Here is a 21,795-nt window from a genome sequence, read left to right on the forward strand (position 1 = left end):
GCGCGCGGCGGGAACTGGAGCTCGGCCAGGAAAGAGGGGTGTGTCCAGGCGGCCCTGAGCTCCCTTTGATTGGCTGGAAGGATGACGAGGCATTTACAGTCGGCCTTACGGCAGCGGGAGCTTGCGTCAGTTATGCGCTTTCGGGGTGGGAAGAGAGGGCGTGTCTGGCAGCTCAAGGGGCCCGCTGATTGGTTGGAAGGCGCCGGAGCCGGGCGGCTCCGCGGGCCACAGAAGGGCGGCACCGAGGACCAGGTCCCGGAGGTGAGGACCGGCTTCAGTGAGACTATCATGGCAGCTCGGGCCGGTCAGGGGGCCCTGAGAAAGGTGGTTTCGGGATGCCGTCCAAAGTCGACAGCAGCGGCCGGAACCCCGGCTTCGGCGCAGAGGCCTACCCGGAACGTCAGGTAATAAACAACGGGGGTGCTGCAGTGAGGGTAGCCTTCGGCCCCGGCTTGCTGAGTTGGGGGACCGAGGAGACTTGGGGCGAGGGGGAACCTGACCGGATGCATTTCCGCGTCTCCAGAGGGAGAGGGTCTCTCCTGCGTTTGAGGAGTTCAGGTTTTGCGCCCATCACCCCGGCCAGAGGTTCGTGGGCCTGTTCCAGACACCCGTCTGAGTTGGTGACTCGCTTCCCTCGCGAGAGGTAGTGAATCATCGGCGGAGCGACTTTAGCAGCAGCTGATAGAGCAATTCGGAAAAAGGGTAACTTGGATCTCTTCCGGTCTCCTCCCCTACGGCCTGCTGCTGCTGTTGCTGCTCTTTTAACTTTGCGGCAGAGTTGCTGGGTGCCCGGGCTGTGGGAGTTTGTGGCCCGGCGGTGAGCCTCCTTCTTTTCCTCTAGCGTGCCAAGTGGCCAGACATACTTTCCCAGTTTTTGGTAGGAGACGTTTGCTTCCACCCTTTGGTGCTTGCAAAACTAAATGTAGCCATAGTAGGGGACCTGGATTTTTTTTCCCCGCTCGACTGTAACTTAGAGGTCCTGTAACCTTGAACCAGCTTTGGATTTTCCTGGTTGGCTCCTTTTTGGTGGGCGGAGGTGGAGACATGAATGATTCCATACTTCCACCGCTTAGTTTCCTTTTCCTGATGACTTTGTAATAAATTAATGCTCGAAAACTAAAGTTAGTATTTAAAATGTATTCAGTTGTAAACAGTACAGGATGAAGGGAGAAAGCACAAATGTTGAACTCCAAGAATTTAGATTTAAAGAATTTTTCAAGTATCAAACCCCCAGCCAACTCTAAATCTTTTTAACCAAATATTGGTTGAAACTGAAGTCTTGTTAAAGGAAATAACTTGAAAAAGTAGTTCTAATCAGTTTTAAGAAAAAAAATTGTTTTAGTGATTGCATTAAGGTTTAAATTCCAAGACAAGTATTTACTGTTTATAATAATGAAGAGGGAGAGAGTTTATGAGCTCATTTTAGGCGCAAGCACTAACATAGGTTGTGGCGTTTATTATATAGTAGGGTGAGATGTAGTATCGGAAGTTTAGTAACAAAAAACTGTCCTTCCTCTGATTCAGTTTTAATATCATGGTTTAACGATATATATGACTGTATGACTCTTCATTACAGTTGAAGACGTTATTCTTTTTTTTTTTTTTTTAAGACGTCATTCTTGATAGTGTGTGAAAATAGATGTGCGGTCCAGGGCTTGTAACCATAGTATGCAGACTCATCAGGAAAACTATTAGCTTGCTTTAAACACAGGTATTTCCTTTACAGTTGTAATCAGATTGTATAAGGGTTTTTATATGTATATGTGTATGTGTGTGTATGTTTTCTTTTGGGGGAGGTAGAGTGGGAGGTTGGGGCCATGGTATTACATAAACTTGATACAACATTCAAAACCATATACAGTGAAAAGCTTCATAGGCAACCAGTTCATCTCTCAGGAGCAACGGTTTTATCTTTTTAAATAAAGGTTTATCACAGAAATGCTGCCTTTTCTGATACTGATTTATCAGAAAATTATTAATAAGTGTTTTCAATATCTGTCACATAATTGGCTTCTGATAATAGGTAACAAAAGTGGGGAAAATAGGTAAAACTGTTATAACAAAGACAGCTAAAGAATGTCCTAGAAAGGGAACAGGTGATCAGGTATTTTGTACACCAGATTTGGTTTGTAATCAATATGGCTAACAGAGATCCTAAATTATGTGGCTTCTTTTTAAAATATTTTTAAATATTTATTTATTTTTGAGAGAGAGAGGGAGAGAGAGCCACACACACACACACACACACACACACACACACACACACACACACACTGTGAGTGGGGGAGGGGCAGAGAGATTGAGACAGAATCCGAACTCCAAGCTGTCTTCACAGAGCCTGACATGGGGCTCGAACTCACAAACCCTAAGATCATGACCTGAGCTGAAGTCAGTCAGTTGAGCGTTTGACTTCGGCTCAGGTCATGATCTCGTGGGTTGTGGGTTCGGGCCCTGTGTCAGGCTCTGTGCTGACAGCTCAGAGCCTGGAGCCTGCTTCGGATTCTGTGTCTCACTTTCTCTCTCCCCTCCCCCTGCTCGTGTTCTGTCTCTCAAAAATGAATAAACCTTAAAAAAAATTTTTTTTTAAAGGAGAAGCTAAATTAATTGCCGAATTATGTTATTTCCACTGATCTGCTTCATTTAGCAGAGTAACTGTCATTCACTTACGTTGGTATAATCCCACTTTCTTAAAAAAAATTTTAATGTTTTATTTTTTATTTTTGAGAGAGGGAGAGCATGAATTGGGGAGGGACAGAGAGAGAGGGAGATGTAGATTCCCACGCAGGCTCCAGGCTCTGAGCTGTCAGCACAGAGCCTGCCGCGAAGCTCGAATTCACAAACCTCGAGTTCCTGACCTGAGCCGAAGTCAGAAGCTTAACTGACTGAGTCACCCAAGTGCCCCGGTATTATCCTACTTCTAAGAAAACTCTGTAGTTTTACTCTAAAAAAAAAAAAAAATCACAATAGGCTCTTTTTAAAAATTATTTTGAGAGTGAGAGGAAGAGAGAGAAAATCTCAAGCAGGCTCCATGCTGTCAGCACAGAGCCCAACGTGAAGCTCTATCCCAACTGTGAGATCATGACCTGAGCCATCCAAGCGCCCCACAATAGGCTTATTTTAATATTATCTCTGCCTTTAAAATAAGATTCACATAACTAATCATATTTTTAAAGATTTTTGGAAACACTTAACACCTTTATTCTCTCTAGATGAATCTATCTAAATTGGTAACATATTTTTCTCTCTAGGAGATGAATTTATCTAAAATCTCTTTTGATTAAAAATAATAGAGATATCTTTAAAATATGCTCTTACCATCATTAAAAAATCAAATACTACTTGTGATGTCCTAAAAACCTAGAATTTAGAAAGCTGTCTTGTTTTGCAATATTTTATCCCCTTGTTTGTATTTTGAAGTGTTACTTACAGTTGGATGAAAAATCCTTTTAAAGTCTTGAAAAGAGGCCAGTAAGTTCACCTATATAGTTCGTATGTCTGATTTCTCTACCATTACATTTTGACAAAGTTATCAGTGTTTAGCTTAACCATTTTCATTAACCTTTATTTCATTGTCTGGAATAAGACCACCTAATTTTTATAAAGAGTATTAATTGCTCAAAAGTTCTTTCTTGGGGCACCTGGGTGGCTTAGTTAGTTAAGCAACCAACTTCGGCTCAGGTCATGATCTCACGGTTTCTAAGTTGGAGCCCCCACATTGGACTCTGCTGTCAGCACAGAGCCTGCTTCAGATCCTCTGTTCCCTCTCTCTGCCCCTCCTCTGCTCGTGTGTGTGGGTGTGTGCGTGTGTGTGTCTGCTGACAACGCAGGCACACGCTTTCTCTTTCAAAAGTAAATGTATATTTTTTAAAAAAGGAATTATCAAAAGTTCTTTCCTGTATTATGGAGCCTAAATTTGTCTCCCTCCGATTGGGCTTCTTGTTTATGTTTTGGAACCATATCTCAGGTATCATCCTTCTGGCTGAATATTCCCAGTTTCTTCAACTATTCCTTGTTTAACTTGATTGTTTCTTCCTCCCCAGCCAAATTGTAGGGTGTCTATGTCCAAAGAAATTTTATTTATGTGTAAATTCTATTTATAAAACAAATTTTATGTATGATGACATAAGATTTCACCAGTCCTTCCATTCCTCTTTTAAAAAATAATTTGAAGATTTGATCTAATGAAATAGTATTCTTTTACTTGGAATTCTCCAAAAGCTTCTCATTGAGGATAAAATCCAAATTGCTTTATCCTGGCTAATAATTCCCAGCATGATCTAGCTCCAACCAGTTTAATATTATTTCATAGTACTCTCCTGGCTTGCTTTACTGATACTACACTGTTAGTCTTTTTCAGTCTGTGGATACTGCCAGGCTCTTTCCCTACTACCTGGAATGCCCCCTGCCTACCTCCCCTCCTTCCATATACTACACTCACATACACTGTGTGTGTATGCATACACATACACATTTATTATGCACATACATACCTATTTCTCTCTTTATATGGCTAACTCCTGTTATATCTCAGCTGAAGTATAACGTTAGAGGACTTCTGAGACTGCCCTATCAAAAGGAGCTCCTAATTATGTGTCCCCACCCCCTTTCTTTCTTAGCACTTCTTTTGAATGCTCAACTACAAAGTAATTCTCATACAGTTAATTTTTATTTTTACCATTATATCCCTAGTGCCTAGCACAGAACACGATCTCAATGAGTATGTGAACTAATACATAAATAGTAGTATAAAATAGTTATACAATAATCTTATTAGGGATAGGCAGAAATATTCAGGTGAAAACAAGTGTATCAGGCACCTATATTTAGAAGCACCCAAACAACTAATATTCTAATTTCTTTGATATGTGTTTTTACATATATGCATTGAAAGGGAGACTGGAAGGTAAAGGAGTATAGAGCAACAGTTCTGAGAGGGCCACTAGATTTCCAATCTCAAGTCTCAGAGTAGGTCAAGAATTAAGGAACCTGGGGCACCTGGCTGGATCAATCGGTTAAGTGTCCAACTTTGGCTCTGGTCATGATATCAAGATTCTTGAGTTTGAGCCCATGTCAGGTTCTTTGCTTATGCTGGGGAGCCTGCTTGGGATTCTCTCTCTCTCTCCTCCCTCTTTCTGCCCCTCCCCCACTTTTGTGTGCATGTTCTCTCTCTCAAAATTAAAAAAAAAAAAAAAAAAAAAAAGGGAATTAAAGAACCTCTGTGGATCCAGCTGAGAAAACAACCCGGATAGATGAGTCGAATAGATGATGAGGGGCACCTGGCTGGCTCAGTCAGTAGACCATGGGACTCATGGCCTCGGGTCATGAGTTCAAGCCCCACATTGGGGGAAGAGTTTACATTAACAAAGAGAAAATAGTTGATGAATATTCTAGCAAGTGTATGGGAAGAATATGTTGTAATACGTGATGGTAGACTGAAAGCCAACTTTCTGGGAGAGATCCCTTTTGTGCCAGGAACTTCTAACCCAAACTGTAAGCTGTTATGTTTAGTTTTCTTCATGGTACTTAATAAATTTTTTTTCTGTGTGCTTGTGCATGCATGTGCACACAATTCTGTGTGTGTGTGTGTGTGTGTGTGTGTGTGTGTAATATTCTAAAGTTGCAAAGCCTTCCAAAGTGTGATAGTTACTGGGAGGCCAGACTGGCGCAGTTGGTGGAGCAGCAACTCCTGATCTCATGGTCATGAGTTTGAGACCCACGTTGGGTGTAGAGCTTACTTTAAAAAAATAAAGTGTGATAGTATTTTACAGTCTGTATGTGTTTCCTCTTAATTTTCAATGCCATTCTAAATCAGGTAATTTTTGTCTTTTAGATATTTTGCTTCCTGTGGTACACTGATGAGCAGAACTCTTCCACTATATACCTCCTTAGTTCTGCCTAAGGAGATCTATGCAAGAACTTTCTTCAGAATTGCTGCGCCATTAATAAACAAAAGAAAAGAATATTCAGAGAGGAGAATTATAGGGTTTGTATATAATAACTTTCTTGTATCATGACTTTTTTTTCTGGATTTTCTTCTTACAGAGTAAGCTCTGGTTTTTCTGGATTGGCCTTTCCATAGCTTTTGCTGTTTTATAAATATTTGTTGAATTAACATAATTATGTAGTGACTTTATAGGATAGATTTAAATCTTGACATATAAAGGAAATAACTGAACTGTTTATGACCTGTATTTTTGTACACTGTTCATTTCTGTAGTGGCAACATTAGTGATTTGTTGAGCCCAATATGTTTATATAGCTCCCTAACATATACACATGCATAGGTAAGTAACATGCAGATGTGCTAAGAGGCTCCTATCACCTAGAGCATAGGTTGGCAAACTTTTTCTGTAAAGGGCCAGAGAGTAAATATGTTAGGTTTTGTGGACCATACTATCTCTGTAGCAGCTACTCAACTCTGTCATTGGAATTATAGCCCAAAAGACCTACTACTATAGCCTGTAGTTAATAAGTGGGTGTGGCTATGTGCTAATAAAACTTTATTTACAAAATGAGGCAATAGGCCAGGTTTGACCCCTGATCTAGGTATATACACAGGAGAGAATAGAGAGACTGCAGTTCTGCTAAACCAGAAATACAGCATCTGTTCATAGGGGAATTTCTATAAGGGGGTCTTAATTCTTAACAGACCATTAAGTATTACATGAATTCTTGTAAAAGTGCATTTCATGAATTTTTCCACTTGCTCTTTCCCTTCTGTAGTAGTTTTCTGTAGTAAAGGACTTTCAGCAGACTCCACTTTTGTCACTAAAGTCACCTTTATTACTGGTTAAGTCACTGTATTGGTTAAGGTAAAGCTAGCAGCTATATAGGTAAAACCCAAAAGTTTATTTCTTCCTTATGTAAAGTTCAAGTGAGTACTCCCCATCCATGCACAGCAATTTATGAACCGGGCTCCATCTAACTTGTACCTTTGTAATTCCTTAGTCTTCTGAGTCTCTTAAAAAGATATACCTGATTCTAAACCATATTGATTTGGAAGTGATTATTGGGAAGAACTAGTTACATAATCCCATCTAAATGCAAGAGGGGTACTGGGAATAGTAGCTTCCTTTTTTTTTTTAAATCTGTTTATTGTTTAATTTATATCCAAGTTAGTTAGCATATAGTACAACAACGATTTCAGGAGTAGATTCCTTAATGCCCCTTATCCATTTAGCAATCCCCCCTCCCACAACCCCTCCAGCAACCCTCTGTTTGTTCTCCATATTTAAGAGTCTCTTATGTTTTGTCCCCCCTCCCTGTTTGTATATTCTTTTTGCTTCCCTTCCCTATATTCATCTGTTTTGTATCTTAAATTCCTCATATGAGTGAAGTCATACGATATTTGTCTTTCTCTGACTAATTTCGCTTAGCATAATACTCTCCAGTTCCGTCCACATAGTTGCAAATGGCAAGATTCCATTCTTTTAGATTGCCAAGTAATACTCCATTGTATATATATATATACCACATCTTCTTTATCCATTTATCCGTCGATGGACATTTGGGCTCTTTCCATACATTGGCTATTATTGATAGTGCTGCTATAAACATGGGGGTGCATGTGTCTCTTTGAAACAGCACACTTGTATCCCGTGGATAAATACCTAGTAGTGCAATTGCTGGGTCATAGGGTAGTTCTATTTTTAATTTTTTGAGGAGTCTCCATACTCTTTTCCAGAGTGGCTGCACCAGTTTGCATTCTCACCAGCAGTACAGAGGAACTCCTCTCTCCGCATCCTCGCCAACATCTGTTGTTGCCTGAGTTGTTAGTGTTAGCCATTCTGACAGGTGTGAGGTGGTATCTCATTGTGGTTTTGATTTGTATTTCCCTGATGATAAGTGATGTTGAGCATTTTTTCATGTGTCGGTTGGCCATCTTGATGCCTTCTTTGGAGAGGTGTCTATGCATGTCTTTTGCCCATTTCTTCACTGGATTATTTGTTTTTTGGGTGTTGAGTTTTATAAGTTCTTTATAGATTTTGGATACTAGCTCTTTATCTGATGTGTCATTTGCAGATCTCCCATTCTGTTGGTTGCCTTTTAGTTTTACTGATTGTTTCCTTTGCTGTGCAGAAGAAGCTTTTTATTTTGATGAGGTCCCAGTAGTTCATTCTTGCTTTTGTTTCCCTTGCCTCCAGAGATGTGTTGAGTAAGAACTTGTTGTGGCTGAGGTCAAAGAGGTTTTTGCCTGCTTTCTCCTCAAGGATTTTGATGGCTTCCTGTCTTACGTTTAGGTCTTTCATCCATTTTTTTATTTTTGTGTATGGTGTAAGAAAGTGGTCCAGGTTCATTCTTCTCTATATTGCTGTCCAGTTTTCCCAGCACCACTTGCGGAAGAGACTGTCTTTATTCCATTGGATATTCTTTCCTGCTTTGTCAAAGATTAGTTGGCCATACGTTTGTGGGTCCATTTCTGGGTTCTCTATTCTGTTCCATTGATCTGAGTGTCTGTTTTTGTGCCAGGAAATAGTAGCCTCCTGATGGGCATCTTCTTCCCAGCAAGTATACCATGTGAAGTGAGCCTAAATAATTGGATAGGTAGACATCTTTGCCAGAGCTGGTATCAGTTAAAAGAAGAAATGGCAATAAAAAGATTAATAGTGAATTGGTCTACTTTTTAAAAAAAATATTTATTTATTTTGAGAGAGAGCCCATGCGTGAGCAGAGGAGGGGCAGAGAGAGGGAGAGAATCCCAAGCAGGCTCCAAGCTGCCAGCACAGAGCCCAATACAGGGCTCAAACCCACAGACTGTGAGATCAGGACCTGAGCTGAAATCCAGAGTCAGATGCTAAACCAACTCAGCCACCCAGGCACCCCTGGCCTGCTTTACTTTTGAATCACTGTTAATATCTCCTTTTACTGTGTACCTGGCATTTGACAGCTGTTACTGGGTACTTTACTGTTTCATTTAATTCTCACAATAGCCATGTATATTAGGTGTTGTTATTCCTATTATAGAGATGAGGAAACTGAAGCTCAGAGAGATAATGTACATGAAGTATGATTCCAAAGATTTTTTTTTTTCAAAGATTATTTTTTCCAACGTATTTACTTATTATTGCTTGCTTCCTCATTCTTTCTCAGGCTAAAATTCTGTTTATTGCAAATTGGCCTTATCCAGTGATCTCTATCTTATCTTTTCCCCCTGTATTTGACATAAACACATATTAGCTACGTTTATTAAGTGCTTATTAAGCATTGTGCAGTATGGCAAAACGATTTCACTTAACCCTCAGAAGAACCCCGTAGAGGTACTTTTTAGTTATGGATGAAGAACATAAAATTGAGAGGTTAAACAGCCTACCCAGGGTCATGTGGCTTACTATGTTTTAGGGTTGATACTTGAGCACAGTCCTTCCTGAGTATAAAGTCCATCTCCTTGACCACTATGTTGTATATACTGCTTTCTGAGTTGTTGTAGACTATTTTTATAACAATTAAGTTCCAGGCTACAAGGTTTCATACTTCTTCATGGGACTTACTTTGGCCTTTATTTCAAAGTAACTAAAACCAAGGGGGTAGGGTGATTTTCCCTCCCCTCTGGTGTGGGCCTCATTTCATGCTCATAAAGATTAATTTAAACATTCATAAAGACTCATTCTGTCTTATTCTGAAACTTCCCTTTTGTAATTTAGATTGGGATTGTTTAAATTACTGTATAATTTTTCTTCTTTCACTTTTCACATATTATTGGCCATGGGAGGATGTGTCCTCCCTGCAACTGGAGGTGCTCACAGTTTCTTCAGCCACTCCAGACTTGGGCCCGGAGTCCTGGGGGTGGCTGGACACCTTGGGCATGTTCCCATCATCTGGGAGGGGCACTGGGTAGTTATAGGGTGTGGCCTGGTTGATTATGACCATGTACTTGTTGAAGGGATTGGAGGGGGGGGCAGAATTATAGTCCCAGCCATCATGGTCTTGGTGGTGGTGTAAATTCCTATTACCGTTTTGAGGTGAATTATGTTTTAACAGTGTTCAGTTTTTATAAGAATAATACGTATCTGGCTCTCATCATCTGCTCGTCTTTTGTATCCATAGACTGTTGTTGTTTCTGTTTGTTTTACATTTAGGCCCTTTAGTTTTTTTGTTGAATTTATTTGTAGGTATTTTGCAATTCTGTGCTGTTTTATAACTGGTTCTTGTTAGTGTAGGAAAAGTACTTATTTTTAAAGGTTCTTTAACAGGTTACCTTACTGAATTCTGAATTGCTTATCTTCTGAATTGATAGTCATATCACCTGCCAACTGATACTCTTGTCTTATTCTTCTCCATACATATGCCTCATATTTCATACTCTGATTTTACTTCAGCTAATACTTTCAGAACAATGTTACATAACAATGATAACTAGCATCTTTGTTTTATTTCTAACTCTAATGAGAATGCTTTTGGTATTTTACCATTTATGGAGGGAATCACAATTTTTCTTTTGGTTAATATGGTTATAATAATAGAATTCTTAGTGTTAAGCCATCCGTGCATCTTTAAAAGAGTTGCATTTGATAATGTTTTTTTCAAAATGTATTTCTGGATTTTATTTGCTGATAATTATAATTTTTGCCTTAGTAGTCACAGGTGACATTGGTCTATAGATTTTATTTTTTATGTTCTTGGTCAGGTTTGGGTTGATGGAGTGTTATGCTGCCTCATGAAAAGAATGAGATGTTTCCTTTATGTTCTAGAATAGTTTCCTTTTTTTTTAATTACAAAAATACTACATACTTGTATAAAAATCTAACAATATATAAGAATATGTACTAAGAGAGTCGATCTTTATTCCTACTTCTTTTTCTTGAGTTAAAAACTATTGTTTAATCTGTGTCCTTCCAGATTTTCATTGCACATAGTCTGTTACCCTAACAATTAGTTTCAGGAAGAAGTAAACATCAGGTATTTAAAAGTGAGAAATATAGAATTTACTTATAATTTTTCTTTTTTAATTTTTTTTAACGTTTATTTTTGAGACAGAGAGAGACAGAGCATGAACGGGGGAGGATCAGAGAGAGAGGGAGACACAGAATCCGAAACAGGCTCCAGGCTCTGAGCTGTCAGCACAGAGCCCAACATGGGTCTCAAACCCACAAACTGCAAGATCATGACCTGAGCCAAAGTCAGATGCTTAACCGACTGAGCCACCCAGATGCCCCTATGTATAATTTTTCTTAAATGGATAATAGAATCATGCATATCCTGTCTACTTTGTAGTGTGCTTTTTTTCATGTAACAATATGTTGTAAATTTCTTTGCTCTAAAGTGTATATTTGATCTTAAAAAAACAGGGGTGCCTGGGTGGCTCAGTCAGTTAAGTGTCTCACGTCGGCTCAGGTCATGATCTCAAGGTTTGTGGGTTCGAACGGCGCGTTGGGCTCTGTGCTGGCAGCTCAGAGCCTGGAGCCTGCTTCAGGTTCTGTGTCTTCCTGTCTGTGTGTCCCTCCTCCTGCTGATGGTGTCTTTCTCTCAAAATAATAAATAAACATTAAAAAAAAATTTTTTTTTAATAAAAATAAATAAATAAACTTAAAAAAAGGAGGGGTTGTCTGGCTGGCTCGGTCAGAAGAGCATGCAATGCTTGATTTCAGGATTGTGAGTTCAAGCCCCACATTGGGTATAGCGATTACTAAAATAAATTAATAAGTAAACTTTAAAGTATATATTTGATTATAATTTTTTTATTTTTTAATTATTTTAATTATTTTTTTTAACGTTTATTTATTTTTGAGACAGAGAGAGACAGAGTATGAATGGGGGAGGGTCAGAGAGAGGGAGACACAGAATCCGAAGCAGGCTCCAGGCTCCGAGCTGTCAGCACAGAGCCTGACATGGGGCTCAAACTCATGGACCGTGAGATCATGACCTGAGCCGAAGTCAGATGCTTAACTGACTGAGCCACCCAGGTGCCCCTTTTAATTATTTCTTAAAGTTTGTTTATTTATTTTGAGAGGCAGCAAGTTGGGAAGACGTTGAGAAAGAAAGAGAGAATCCCAAGCCAGCTTCGCGGAGTCAGTGCAGAGCCCAGTGTGGGGCTCAGCCTTATGAACTGCGAGATCATGACCTGAGCCTAAGTCAAGAGTCAGAGGCTTAACCGAGTGAGGCACCCAGGTGCCCCTCATATTCAATTTAAAATATATGTATGCCATATAACTAGGTGCAGTTAACACCTTTCTCTCTTTCTCTTTTTTTTTTTTTTTTTTTAAGATATTCTATGCAGGAAATGTATGATGTGGTATCAGGAATGGAAGATTACAAGCATTTTGTTCCTTGGTGCAAAAAATCAGATGTAATATTGAAGAGAACTGGGTATTGCAAAACACGATTAGAAATTGGGTTTCCACCTGTGTTGGAGCGCTATACATCAGTAGTAACCTTGGTGAAACCACATTTGGTAAAGGTAATAGTTTTAGTTTTTGTTGTTTTTAAATCTTTCCCAAATGTTGATTATATCAAGTGAGTTAAAGTATAATAGCTTGAAAGAATGTCCCTAAACTAATCAGAGAAGGAAGGAAAAAACAAATGATTTCTTATGTCTTCTAACTGTGCTATTTTATCCAGTATTGGTGTTATTCTTGCCAAATAGAAATTTGACTAGAATATGGAAATAAGAAGCTTTTTCTTTTTTTTCTTCAGTTGAGGACTATTGCCCCTTAGAAAAGATTGGACCGCACAAGTGAGAACTGTTTTAATTTTTGCGCTAGTTTGTTTTTTTGATTTTTTGGTTTTTTTAAGTTAAGGAAAGGACAGTGGTGAGAGAATGAAGGTAGAAAAGATATAAATGAGAACATGAACACTGTCAAGGTCATACTGCCATGTGGCGGTACTGAAATGCCAAGTGCTATTACATGCATTCTATTGATTATTTTACCTTGTCAAAGGAGAATGCACATATAGAAAAGGTACTGAGGCTTAAATACACAAAACGGCAGAATTCCATAGAGTTCTTTTGAATTCCTAGAGTTTCGTGGCCAAATACTTAAAGTGTAGTTGTGTTTTATGCCCACAAAATATCATTTCTTGGTAATTGGCCAGAGCTAAATGCCTTCGTCAGCTCCTTGTTAGGCATTGAAGGAGGTGCAGCTCTCATATCAGAGAGTCTACTGTCCAGTGAGGCTGACTTTGGAGTCCACCCTCATCTTACTCTCACAACTTGAACTCATATAAAAGGCTGTGCCACTCCGGGGCTTTGCCATTATGAATATTTCCATCTTTTTCCTCATAGTTTTGGAGATTTTTACTACTATACTGCACTGCCTCTCACATTAGCTAACATTTATTGTGCTCTTTGTAGTGCTTTAAAGCACTTCAATTACTTGTTTAATCTTCAAAACAGCCCTTTGAGATTCAAATGTTACTGTTCTCCATCATATAGTTGAGCAGATTAAGGTTTAGAAGAGTTAGATAACTTACCCAAGGTTACAGAGCCAAGACTCCAGCTCAGTCTTTCTGACACCAGTGAATATCTATATAATCTGAAAATGTTTTTCTGTTTCCTGACCTCAGTCTCTCTTTTTCTAAATGTTTGTTTATTTGAGAGAGAGAGAGAGTGAGAGAGCACAATCAGAGGACTGACAGAGGGAGAGAGGGAGTGAGAGAATCCCAAGCAGGCTCCATGCTGTCAGGCCAGAGTCCCATGTGGGGCTTGATCTCACGAACCGTGCATGACCTGAACCAAAATCAAGAGCTGGATACCCAACCGAATAAGCCACCTAGGTGCCCCTGACGTTAATCTCTTATAACTTAAATCTTCATATTCTATATCTAACTAAAAGAATTCTTGAGAAAAAAAATAATAACCCTCAATTTTATCCCCCTAGCTTTTTCTTTCCTTCACTGGCTTTTTATTTTAATTGAAGTATAGTTGACACACCTTCCCTTGCTTCTTAATACATACAAGATTAAGTCATCTGCTTTATTGTTGCTCCCCACCCCTTCCCCAGTACACACTACACACACACACACACACACACACACACACACACACACACACACAAATATACTAAATGTTCAGGCAGTACCTTCCATCTTCAAGTTCCATGAATGCACCATACGGTGCTTATTGTGCGACCCTGTGCCTTTGCATACTTCTCACTCTTCTACCTGTAATGAACTTAATTCTTTGCCTAGTAGTCCTTCAAATTCTAGCTGTCTGATGTTGCTTTCTCCCTTTCCTTAATATAAATAATCAGTCCTACTTCGGAGATTCTTCTGGGCTTTGTACATGTTTTGTTTCTCTTATCACTCTGCAGTATAATTTATTTCTTCATCTGATTTCTGCTTGACAAGGTTGAGCTACTTGAGTGAGTGGAAGCTTCTCTTTTTCATCTTTGTGTGGCCTCAGCACCAATACTATAGTGATGGGAGTCATGAGAGCTTTGTGCTTAAGAAGTTCTCATTACTGTCTTTTTGGGTTATTGCAGATCCAGAGATGTTCCTCATAATCTCAGTAACTTTCACTACTGCCAAGGAGGGAGGAAACTGTATTAGAAAAAAAAATCTTCATAATAACATGTATGAAGTTATCATTGCTATCTCAATTTTATGAGGCTTAGTAAAATTAAGAACCTTATGCAAATTCACACTGTTTGTGTCAAATTGCAAAGGTATTTTTCATTAAAATAAGCTGCCTCATAGCGGTGCCTGGGTGGCTCAGTCGGTTGGACATCTGACTTCGGCTCAGGTCATGATCTCACAGTCCGTGAGTTCAAGCCCCACATCGGGCTCTGTGCTGACAGCTCAGAGCCTGGGACCTGCTTCTGATTCTGTGTCTGTCTGTCTGTCTGTCTCTCTCTCTCTCTCTCTCTCTCTGCCCCTCCCCTGCTCACACTCTGTCTCTCCTTCAAAAATAAGCAAACATTGGGGGCACCTGGGTGGCTCAGTCGGTTGAGCGTCTGACTTCGGCTCAGGTCATGATCTTGCGGTTGACGAGTTCAAGCCCCGCGTCAGGCTCTGTGCTGATGGCTCAGAGCCTGCAGCCTGCTTCGGATCCTGTGTCTCCCTCTCTCTCTTCCCTTTCCCCACTCGTGCTTTGTCTCTCTCTGTCTCAAAAATAAATAAACATTAAAAAAAATTAAAAAAAAAAACATTAAAAAAAATAAAATAAGGTGCCTCACTTAATGTGTCAATTGTTGAAAGATATATTTGAGCATAACACACAACTATATATGTTCAATTTTCTGTTGTCCTTGGGTTCACGTTTTGGATTTTAATACCTCATACACACATGTGCTATAGAATAAAAATCATTATAACCAAGGGAGCAGGAGAAGCCATGTGACATTTTTGGTGAATCACTAGTTGCCTCAGATGTGCCTGTGATGTGTCAGTAATTCTAGTGTACATGAATCTATAATGACCAAGAAGCCCTTGGAAGTTTTCAGCAGATTTAATAGAGGCAACCGTTCAATGACTCTTACTGCCTGGGTCACAATATAAAATTTTGTATGCCATAGTTTGTATTGTCTGGGTCAGTTCAGTCAGAGCAGCTAGTTGCAAGTCATCATCATAACACCTCCTGTTGTGATCAGCAACTCTCCTGTTAGGAATGAAGCCTTTTGCCATGTCTAAACATACCAGTAAAAACCTGTGGGTCCTTGGGCTAGATTATTCGTATGAGTACAGCACTGTCACATTTTGTGAAAAAGTAGTCAGAGGGAGGTGGTATATTGTGAGTATTCCCAGTAGCAGTTTTTCCTTCATTGTTAAATTTCCTGTAAGCATCTTATGTGATTGTAAAGAAGGGTAGAATGTATTACCTGAAAGTTGGATAACTGAAATAATAAGATTTATAATAAACTTTTGATGCTTTTGAAAATTAGATGCTCATTACTGAACTACCAGTAAAACCAAACTCTTTCGGGCGCCTGGATGACTCAGTTTAACGTCCGATTCTTGATTTCCGCTCAGGTCATGATCTCACTGTCATGAGATTGAGCCCCAAGCCCTGTATCAGGCTCTGGGCTGGGTGTGGAGCCCGCTTGAGAGTCTCTCTCTCCCTGTGCTCCTCCCCTGCTTGCACATGTGTGGTCTCTCTCTCTAAAAACAAAAGAAAAAAAGCAAACTCCTTGAAGAAAATTTTCACTTCTCCCCAGTGACTCAGCATAATATGACTAAATTTAGCTATTAGAGTAGTTCAGTGGCTCAGTCAGTTGAGCATTCAAGTCTATAATTTTGGCTCAGGTCATGATCCTATGGTTGTGGGATCAAGCCCCTCAGTGGACTCTGGACTGAGCATGGAGCCTGCTTGAGATTCATTCTCTCTCACTCTCGCTCTCCCTCCCGCTTGCTCATTCTCTTTCTCTAAAATAAAAATAAAGTAGTTAGCATTTTAATGACTATTATTTTATCATGTCTAAATAAATTTTATTTATTTTTTCCTCCCCCTAAATTTTAATTTTTTTTTTTTAACCTTTATTTTTGAGACAGAGAGAGACAGAGCATGAACGGGGGAGGGGCAGAGAGAGAGGGAGACACAGAGTCGAAAGCAGGCTCCAGGCTCCGAGCCATCAGCCCAGAGCCCGACGCGGGGCTCGAACTCACGGACCGCGAGATCGTGACCTGAGCTGAAGTTGGACGCTTAACCAACTGAGCCACCCAGGTGCCCCCCCCCTAAATTTTAAAACATTCACTGGTTTCCACCTTAAAAATTAAAATACTTTCTTCTATGAATGTGAAAATAGAGCATTTCTTCATAAATGCTTTTTAGTATGGATGCAATTGATCTTTATAATGATTCTACCATGTTTTCATGTGATAACTGACTCAGAAGGCTTTAGATGAAGAGGAAGAATAAACATCAAATATATTTTAAGCTCTTTGGCTTCCAATTTGAACTATTTGTGGAGATATAGTCAGATATAGTCAAATAATCTTGCATTCTGTGTTAGGGAGACAGAAGCTAGGGAAGAAAAAATAACACTTTGGGGAAAAATGTTTATCTATGCAAGTCCTTTTGCCAACCTGTAGTGTATAGGCTCAGAGGAGGGACAGTCTAAAGTGTTGAGGGGAATAAGTTAACAGAAAAAAGGGGTAGAGGGGCTTGATCATTTATTGGTCCCAGGATATGCCAAAAGAGCTGAAAACTTAAGGCTTAATTGGGGAGGGATGTGTTGACTTTGAAACAAGGGTTTAAAAGACGGTTTGCTGCTGAGGAAAGTGGTACATATTCTTTTTTTCTTTTTTTTTTTTAATGTTTATTTATTTTTGAGACAGAGAGCATGAATGGGGGAGGGGCAGAGAGAGAGGGAGACACAGAATCGGAAGCAGGCTCCAGGCTCTGAGCCATCAGCCCAGAGCCTGATGCGGGGCTTGAACTCACGAACCGTGAGATCGTGACCTGAGCTGAAGTCAGACGCTCAACCGACTGAGCCACCCAGGCGCCCCGGAAAGTGGTACATATTCTTGAGGTCAGTTGTCTACTAGTATGAAGACCCAGATACCGTCTTAGGATAGTAAGTAAAGAAGCTGAACTTTATTCAGAGTCGTAAACAGTCCTGACAATAGACTAGTGACTATGAACCTGGCCACCATTTTTCACATTGCGGGAGGCAACTCTTAAGTGGGTCTTAGCCTTCTTTTAATGAGACAGAATGGGAACTATCAAGATGGACTGTACATAGTATTGCTAAGTATTATGTTTCAATGTATACATACACAAAATAAACATGAGCACTGAAGAGATTAGAGGTTAGAAAGCAATGGATCAGGGATACTGGTCGGGACCAGACTCTCAGGAAAACTAGAACCACGGATGCCCTTAGAAGCAGAGACTAATGAGTGAATGTAACTGACAAGAGAAGTCTTTGGGTAGGAAAGAAGAATTCTAGAATTATACTTGGGATCTGTGCCAGATACCTTATAAATATTTTAGTTGTATCATATGATGATATAAAATAGGTATTATACTCATTTTATAGATTTAAGGAAATACGGTATTGGAAATTAACTTGTTCAGGATTATTTAGAAGTGGCAGGGCTGGAGATAAACTTCCAAAACAATCACTCGTTGTTTTGCTCCTGGAGAATGTCTAAGCACAGTGGGTGGCAACAGTGAAAACGAGCACTGACAATCTTGGCGTATATTGGCAAGAGGTCACTTCCTAGTACCAAGCTGAAAATGAGATGTTTTTATCACCTGTGGTCTGACCTACAAACATTTCAAAAAGAAATCATCCTCAACTGTACATTCTGGACAGTCCAAATGGTATTTTACACCTGTTGTATTTTCATTTTGTCCTAGGCATCCTGTACTGACGGGAAACTTTTCAATCATTTGGAGACTGTTTGGCGTTTTAGCCCTGGTCTTCCTGGCTACCCAAGAACTTGTACCTTGGATTTTTCAGTAAGTCTCTCATACAGCCCTCAGTTTGTTCCAAATATTAGGTGAGGTTTTGTTAAAGAAGGAATAATCAATTTATTAGAATCCAGTTGCCATAATTAATCTTAGGTGCATAGTGATTACTGAAAGACACAGAAAATCTCAAATTTCTGAGTGTTGAATACCTTTTTCTGTACTAACTTTATAAGAAAGAATACTAATGAATCCTTCTCTTTTTCTGTTCTATTTCTTGAAAACTTGAATAGTCATTCTCTATTTTCTAATTTTTACAGGTCCATAGATTATAAGACACATATTAAGGATTTACTAACAGCTTAATAACAGTTTATTAACACCAAATGAAATCTACACATTGATTTCTACATCTTATGATGCAGAGATAAAGTGCAAAGGGGGAAAATATGTTTTTAAAATAGGGACTATGGCATTTTCTTGTTCACATCACCTTAGCAATAGATAACTTAGAGCTACTTGTGGCTTTTCTTTGCCAACAGATAATACATGAATTGTTCTCTGTATTTGCAACTCCGGCATTGCATTTCAAGAAATAGTCATAATTTTTAAAAAAATTTTTTAAATGTTTATTCATTTTTGAGAGAGAGAGAGAGAGAGACAGAGTGTGAGTGAGGGGAGGGCAGAGAGAGAGGGAGACACAGAATCTGAAGCAGGCTCCAGGCTGCGAGCTGTCAGCACAGAGCCTGATGTGGGGCTCAAACTCACAAACTGTGAGATCATGACCTGAGCCAAAGTCAGATGCTTAACCAACTGAGCCATCTAGGCACCCCTTAAGTTTTTTTTTAATGATTATTTATTTTTGACAGAGAGACAGAGACAGAGACAGAGACAGAGTGTGAGCGGGGGAGGGGCAGGGAGAGAGGGAGACACAGAACCTGAAGCAGGCTCCAGGCTCTGAGCTGTCAGCACAGAGCCCAGTACGGGGCTCAAACTCACAGACTGTGAGTTCATGACCTGAGCCAAAATTGGACACTCAACCAATTGAGTCACCCAGGTGCCCCAGAAATAGTCATAATTTTGATGCTGCTGTTCTCAGCTCTTGAGTTGCATTCATTAAAAAAATTAGTGGACATTAATGAGACAGTTGAGGAAATTTGAATAAGGCCTGTGTAGATTAGATAATAGTGTTACTATCTAGTAGCATTAACTCTCTCTTAATTTCCTGGCTTTAATAATTGCAATGTGGTTCTGTAAAACATTAAAATAGGAGAATCTAAGGGTGCATGGGTGCTGCAGTCTGTTAAGCATCTGACTCCTGATCTGAGCTCAGGTCATCTCACAGTTTGTGAGTTTGAGCCCCATATTGGGTTCTGCACTGATGGTGTGGAGCCTGCTTGGGATTTTGTCTCTCCTTGTCTCTGCCCCTCCCCTGTTTGTGTTGGCTCACTCTCTCTCTCAAAAAAATAAACTTAAAAAAATTTTTTTTTTCTAAATAGGAGAATCTGGGTAATGGGTGTATGAGAAATCTTTGTAGTATTTTTGCAACTTTCTTACAAATTTTAAATTACTTCAAAATGGAAAATTAAAGCAGTTTTACAAGTTACTGGATATTTGGTCCTTAAAATACTCTTTCTCGAACCACTTATCTTGACTTCTATCTTGAGGAGATATAAATAGTTCTCTTCTCATCTTCTTGCTACTACTTCTCATAGGAATACCTATCAGAAGGGTTACTTCCCTTCTGTATTTCCTTTTGGGAAACAGGATAGATCCAAAAGGGGTACATTAGAAAGAAGCCAGACCGAAATGGTATTCATTCAGCAAAGCTTTTTTCCAGTTTTATCTTTAACTTAATAAAAGCAGATTCTTTGTCCTGAAATGAAATTCATTGTCCTTGTTTACTTAGGCTTATTTTGCCAGTAGTTGTGCTTACTGTGGAAAAGAAGTCTCTGTCTTCTGAGGGGTGGTAAAAATCTCATCTAGATATACCCGTACAACTCTACCTTACAGGCCGAGCAGCCCATTTCACAGTGTGAATACCATTATCCTTAGTAGACATTGAGTAAGAGAAAGATCCTCCTAAAATAATTAACATTTTCCTACAGATTTCTTTTGAATTCCGCTCCCTTCTGCACTCTCAGCTTGCCACATTGTTTTTCGACGAAGTTGTAAAGCAGATGGTAGCTGCCTTTGAAAGAAGAGCATGTAAGCTGTATGGTCCAGAAACAAATATACCTCGGGAATTAATGCTTCATGAAGTTCATCACACGTAAAGGGAAAAAAGAACTGGTCACCTGTTTATAACTTTATTCACTTTTAGGAAGTGCTTTTATCATTTGCTTTCAGAAGTTAGAAAGCATTTGTTAAACCCAGCTTTGATTATAAACCTACACCGTTGAGAATTTGCACTTGGAATATGGAACCACGTGTACACAGAATTCAATCAAGTGTAATTCAAAGTAATGTGTTTATTAGCATATTTACAATAGTAGGATGTCATCACTTTTAACCAGAAATTGAAACTGTAAACTTAAACCTTTTAATTATGACCTTACCTGAAAGTGGTTAGTTAAAATACTCACACGGTATGTATTATGTTAACCATTATCACCTTTAAGTTATTAAATTCATACTATTTATAACTTATTGTCATAGGGCCTGCCTCTTGGCTTAGGATATTCGAGTAATCATCAGATATTTAAAATAGAAACTTAGACTTAAAAATACTGTTAATGAAGGTTCCTTGGCACTTTTCTTATTTTTAAATTATTCTTATGGGTAGTAGGTAATTCAGTGCTATCAATAGTGAGATTAACTCCCAGATTAAACAGTGAATATTTTTTTGGTGAGTGGTCCAGATCTTTAAGCTACTTTTCTTGTGGTTTGCAGCCCTCTCCCAGGTACTTTGACTGCTTTCAGTAATGTTGATTATGTGTCCGGTTTTGTCTACAACAGTGGGCAACACATGAAGATAAGTTGGTTGATATATCTCCAGCACCATGCATCCCTATTTTCTATTTATTGTGTGTATTCACTTTCAATAATGTATTTCAAACATATTTTTGTAAACAAATTAATGTCTAAGGAGTGAAGTAGTAACTTAATAAAGTTAATTTGTTTATTTTTTGTACAGTTATTCTGGTTATTGAAATCCTCCTGTATTATTTCAATATGTATTTCACATAGACCTAGTAAAGTTTAATCGTGGCATTTTATGAAACAAATCTGGGCAAAATTCAGTCTTCCTTTAATCATTGTTGATCTTCTTCCCTCCTTTCACTCCACACCTAACAACCCCCTTGCATTACCTTTCCAATCAGAGTACTTTGTTTCTTCAGATCAACAGGGGACCTCAATAATTCGTTCGCTACCTAAAAGCACGTTTGCATCAGTTTTTTTCAGTAAACCTGTTTTGAGTGCCTGCTGTGTGCCAGGTGCTGGTTATACAGTGGTGAGGTACTCCTACAGTCCACTCACATGGAACTGGTTGTAGCTTCACACAGGTA

At 39.3% G+C, this 21,795-nt stretch overlaps 1 protein-coding gene across 2 annotated transcripts; it reads left to right on the top strand.

Moving 5' to 3' along the window:
- The first annotated feature begins 154 nt into the window (after positions 1-154).
- On the top strand, positions 155-21,421 carry COQ10B (coenzyme Q10B). 2 transcript variants are annotated; one of them, XM_042994985.1, is made up of 6 exons: positions 318-404; positions 1,611-1,711; positions 5,831-5,983; positions 12,202-12,394; positions 18,236-18,337; positions 20,395-21,421. In XM_042994985.1, exons 3-6 carry the CDS (start codon positions 5,856-5,858, stop codon positions 20,560-20,562), a joined length of 591 nt encoding a protein of 196 aa, XP_042850919.1. In that variant the 5' UTR covers positions 318-404; positions 1,611-1,711; positions 5,831-5,855; the 3' UTR covers positions 20,563-21,421. The 2 variants fall into 2 exon arrangements, with proteins under 2 accessions (XP_007094777.3, XP_042850919.1); XM_007094715.3 differs by lacking the exon at positions 1,611-1,711 and having other exon boundaries at positions 155-404.
- The last annotated feature ends 374 nt before the right edge of the window (positions 21,422-21,795 follow it).

Source organism: Panthera tigris, chromosome C1 (genome assembly GCF_018350195.1).
Source record: "Panthera tigris isolate Pti1 chromosome C1, P.tigris_Pti1_mat1.1, whole genome shotgun sequence".
Taxonomy (NCBI): Eukaryota; Metazoa; Chordata; class Mammalia; order Carnivora; family Felidae; genus Panthera; species Panthera tigris.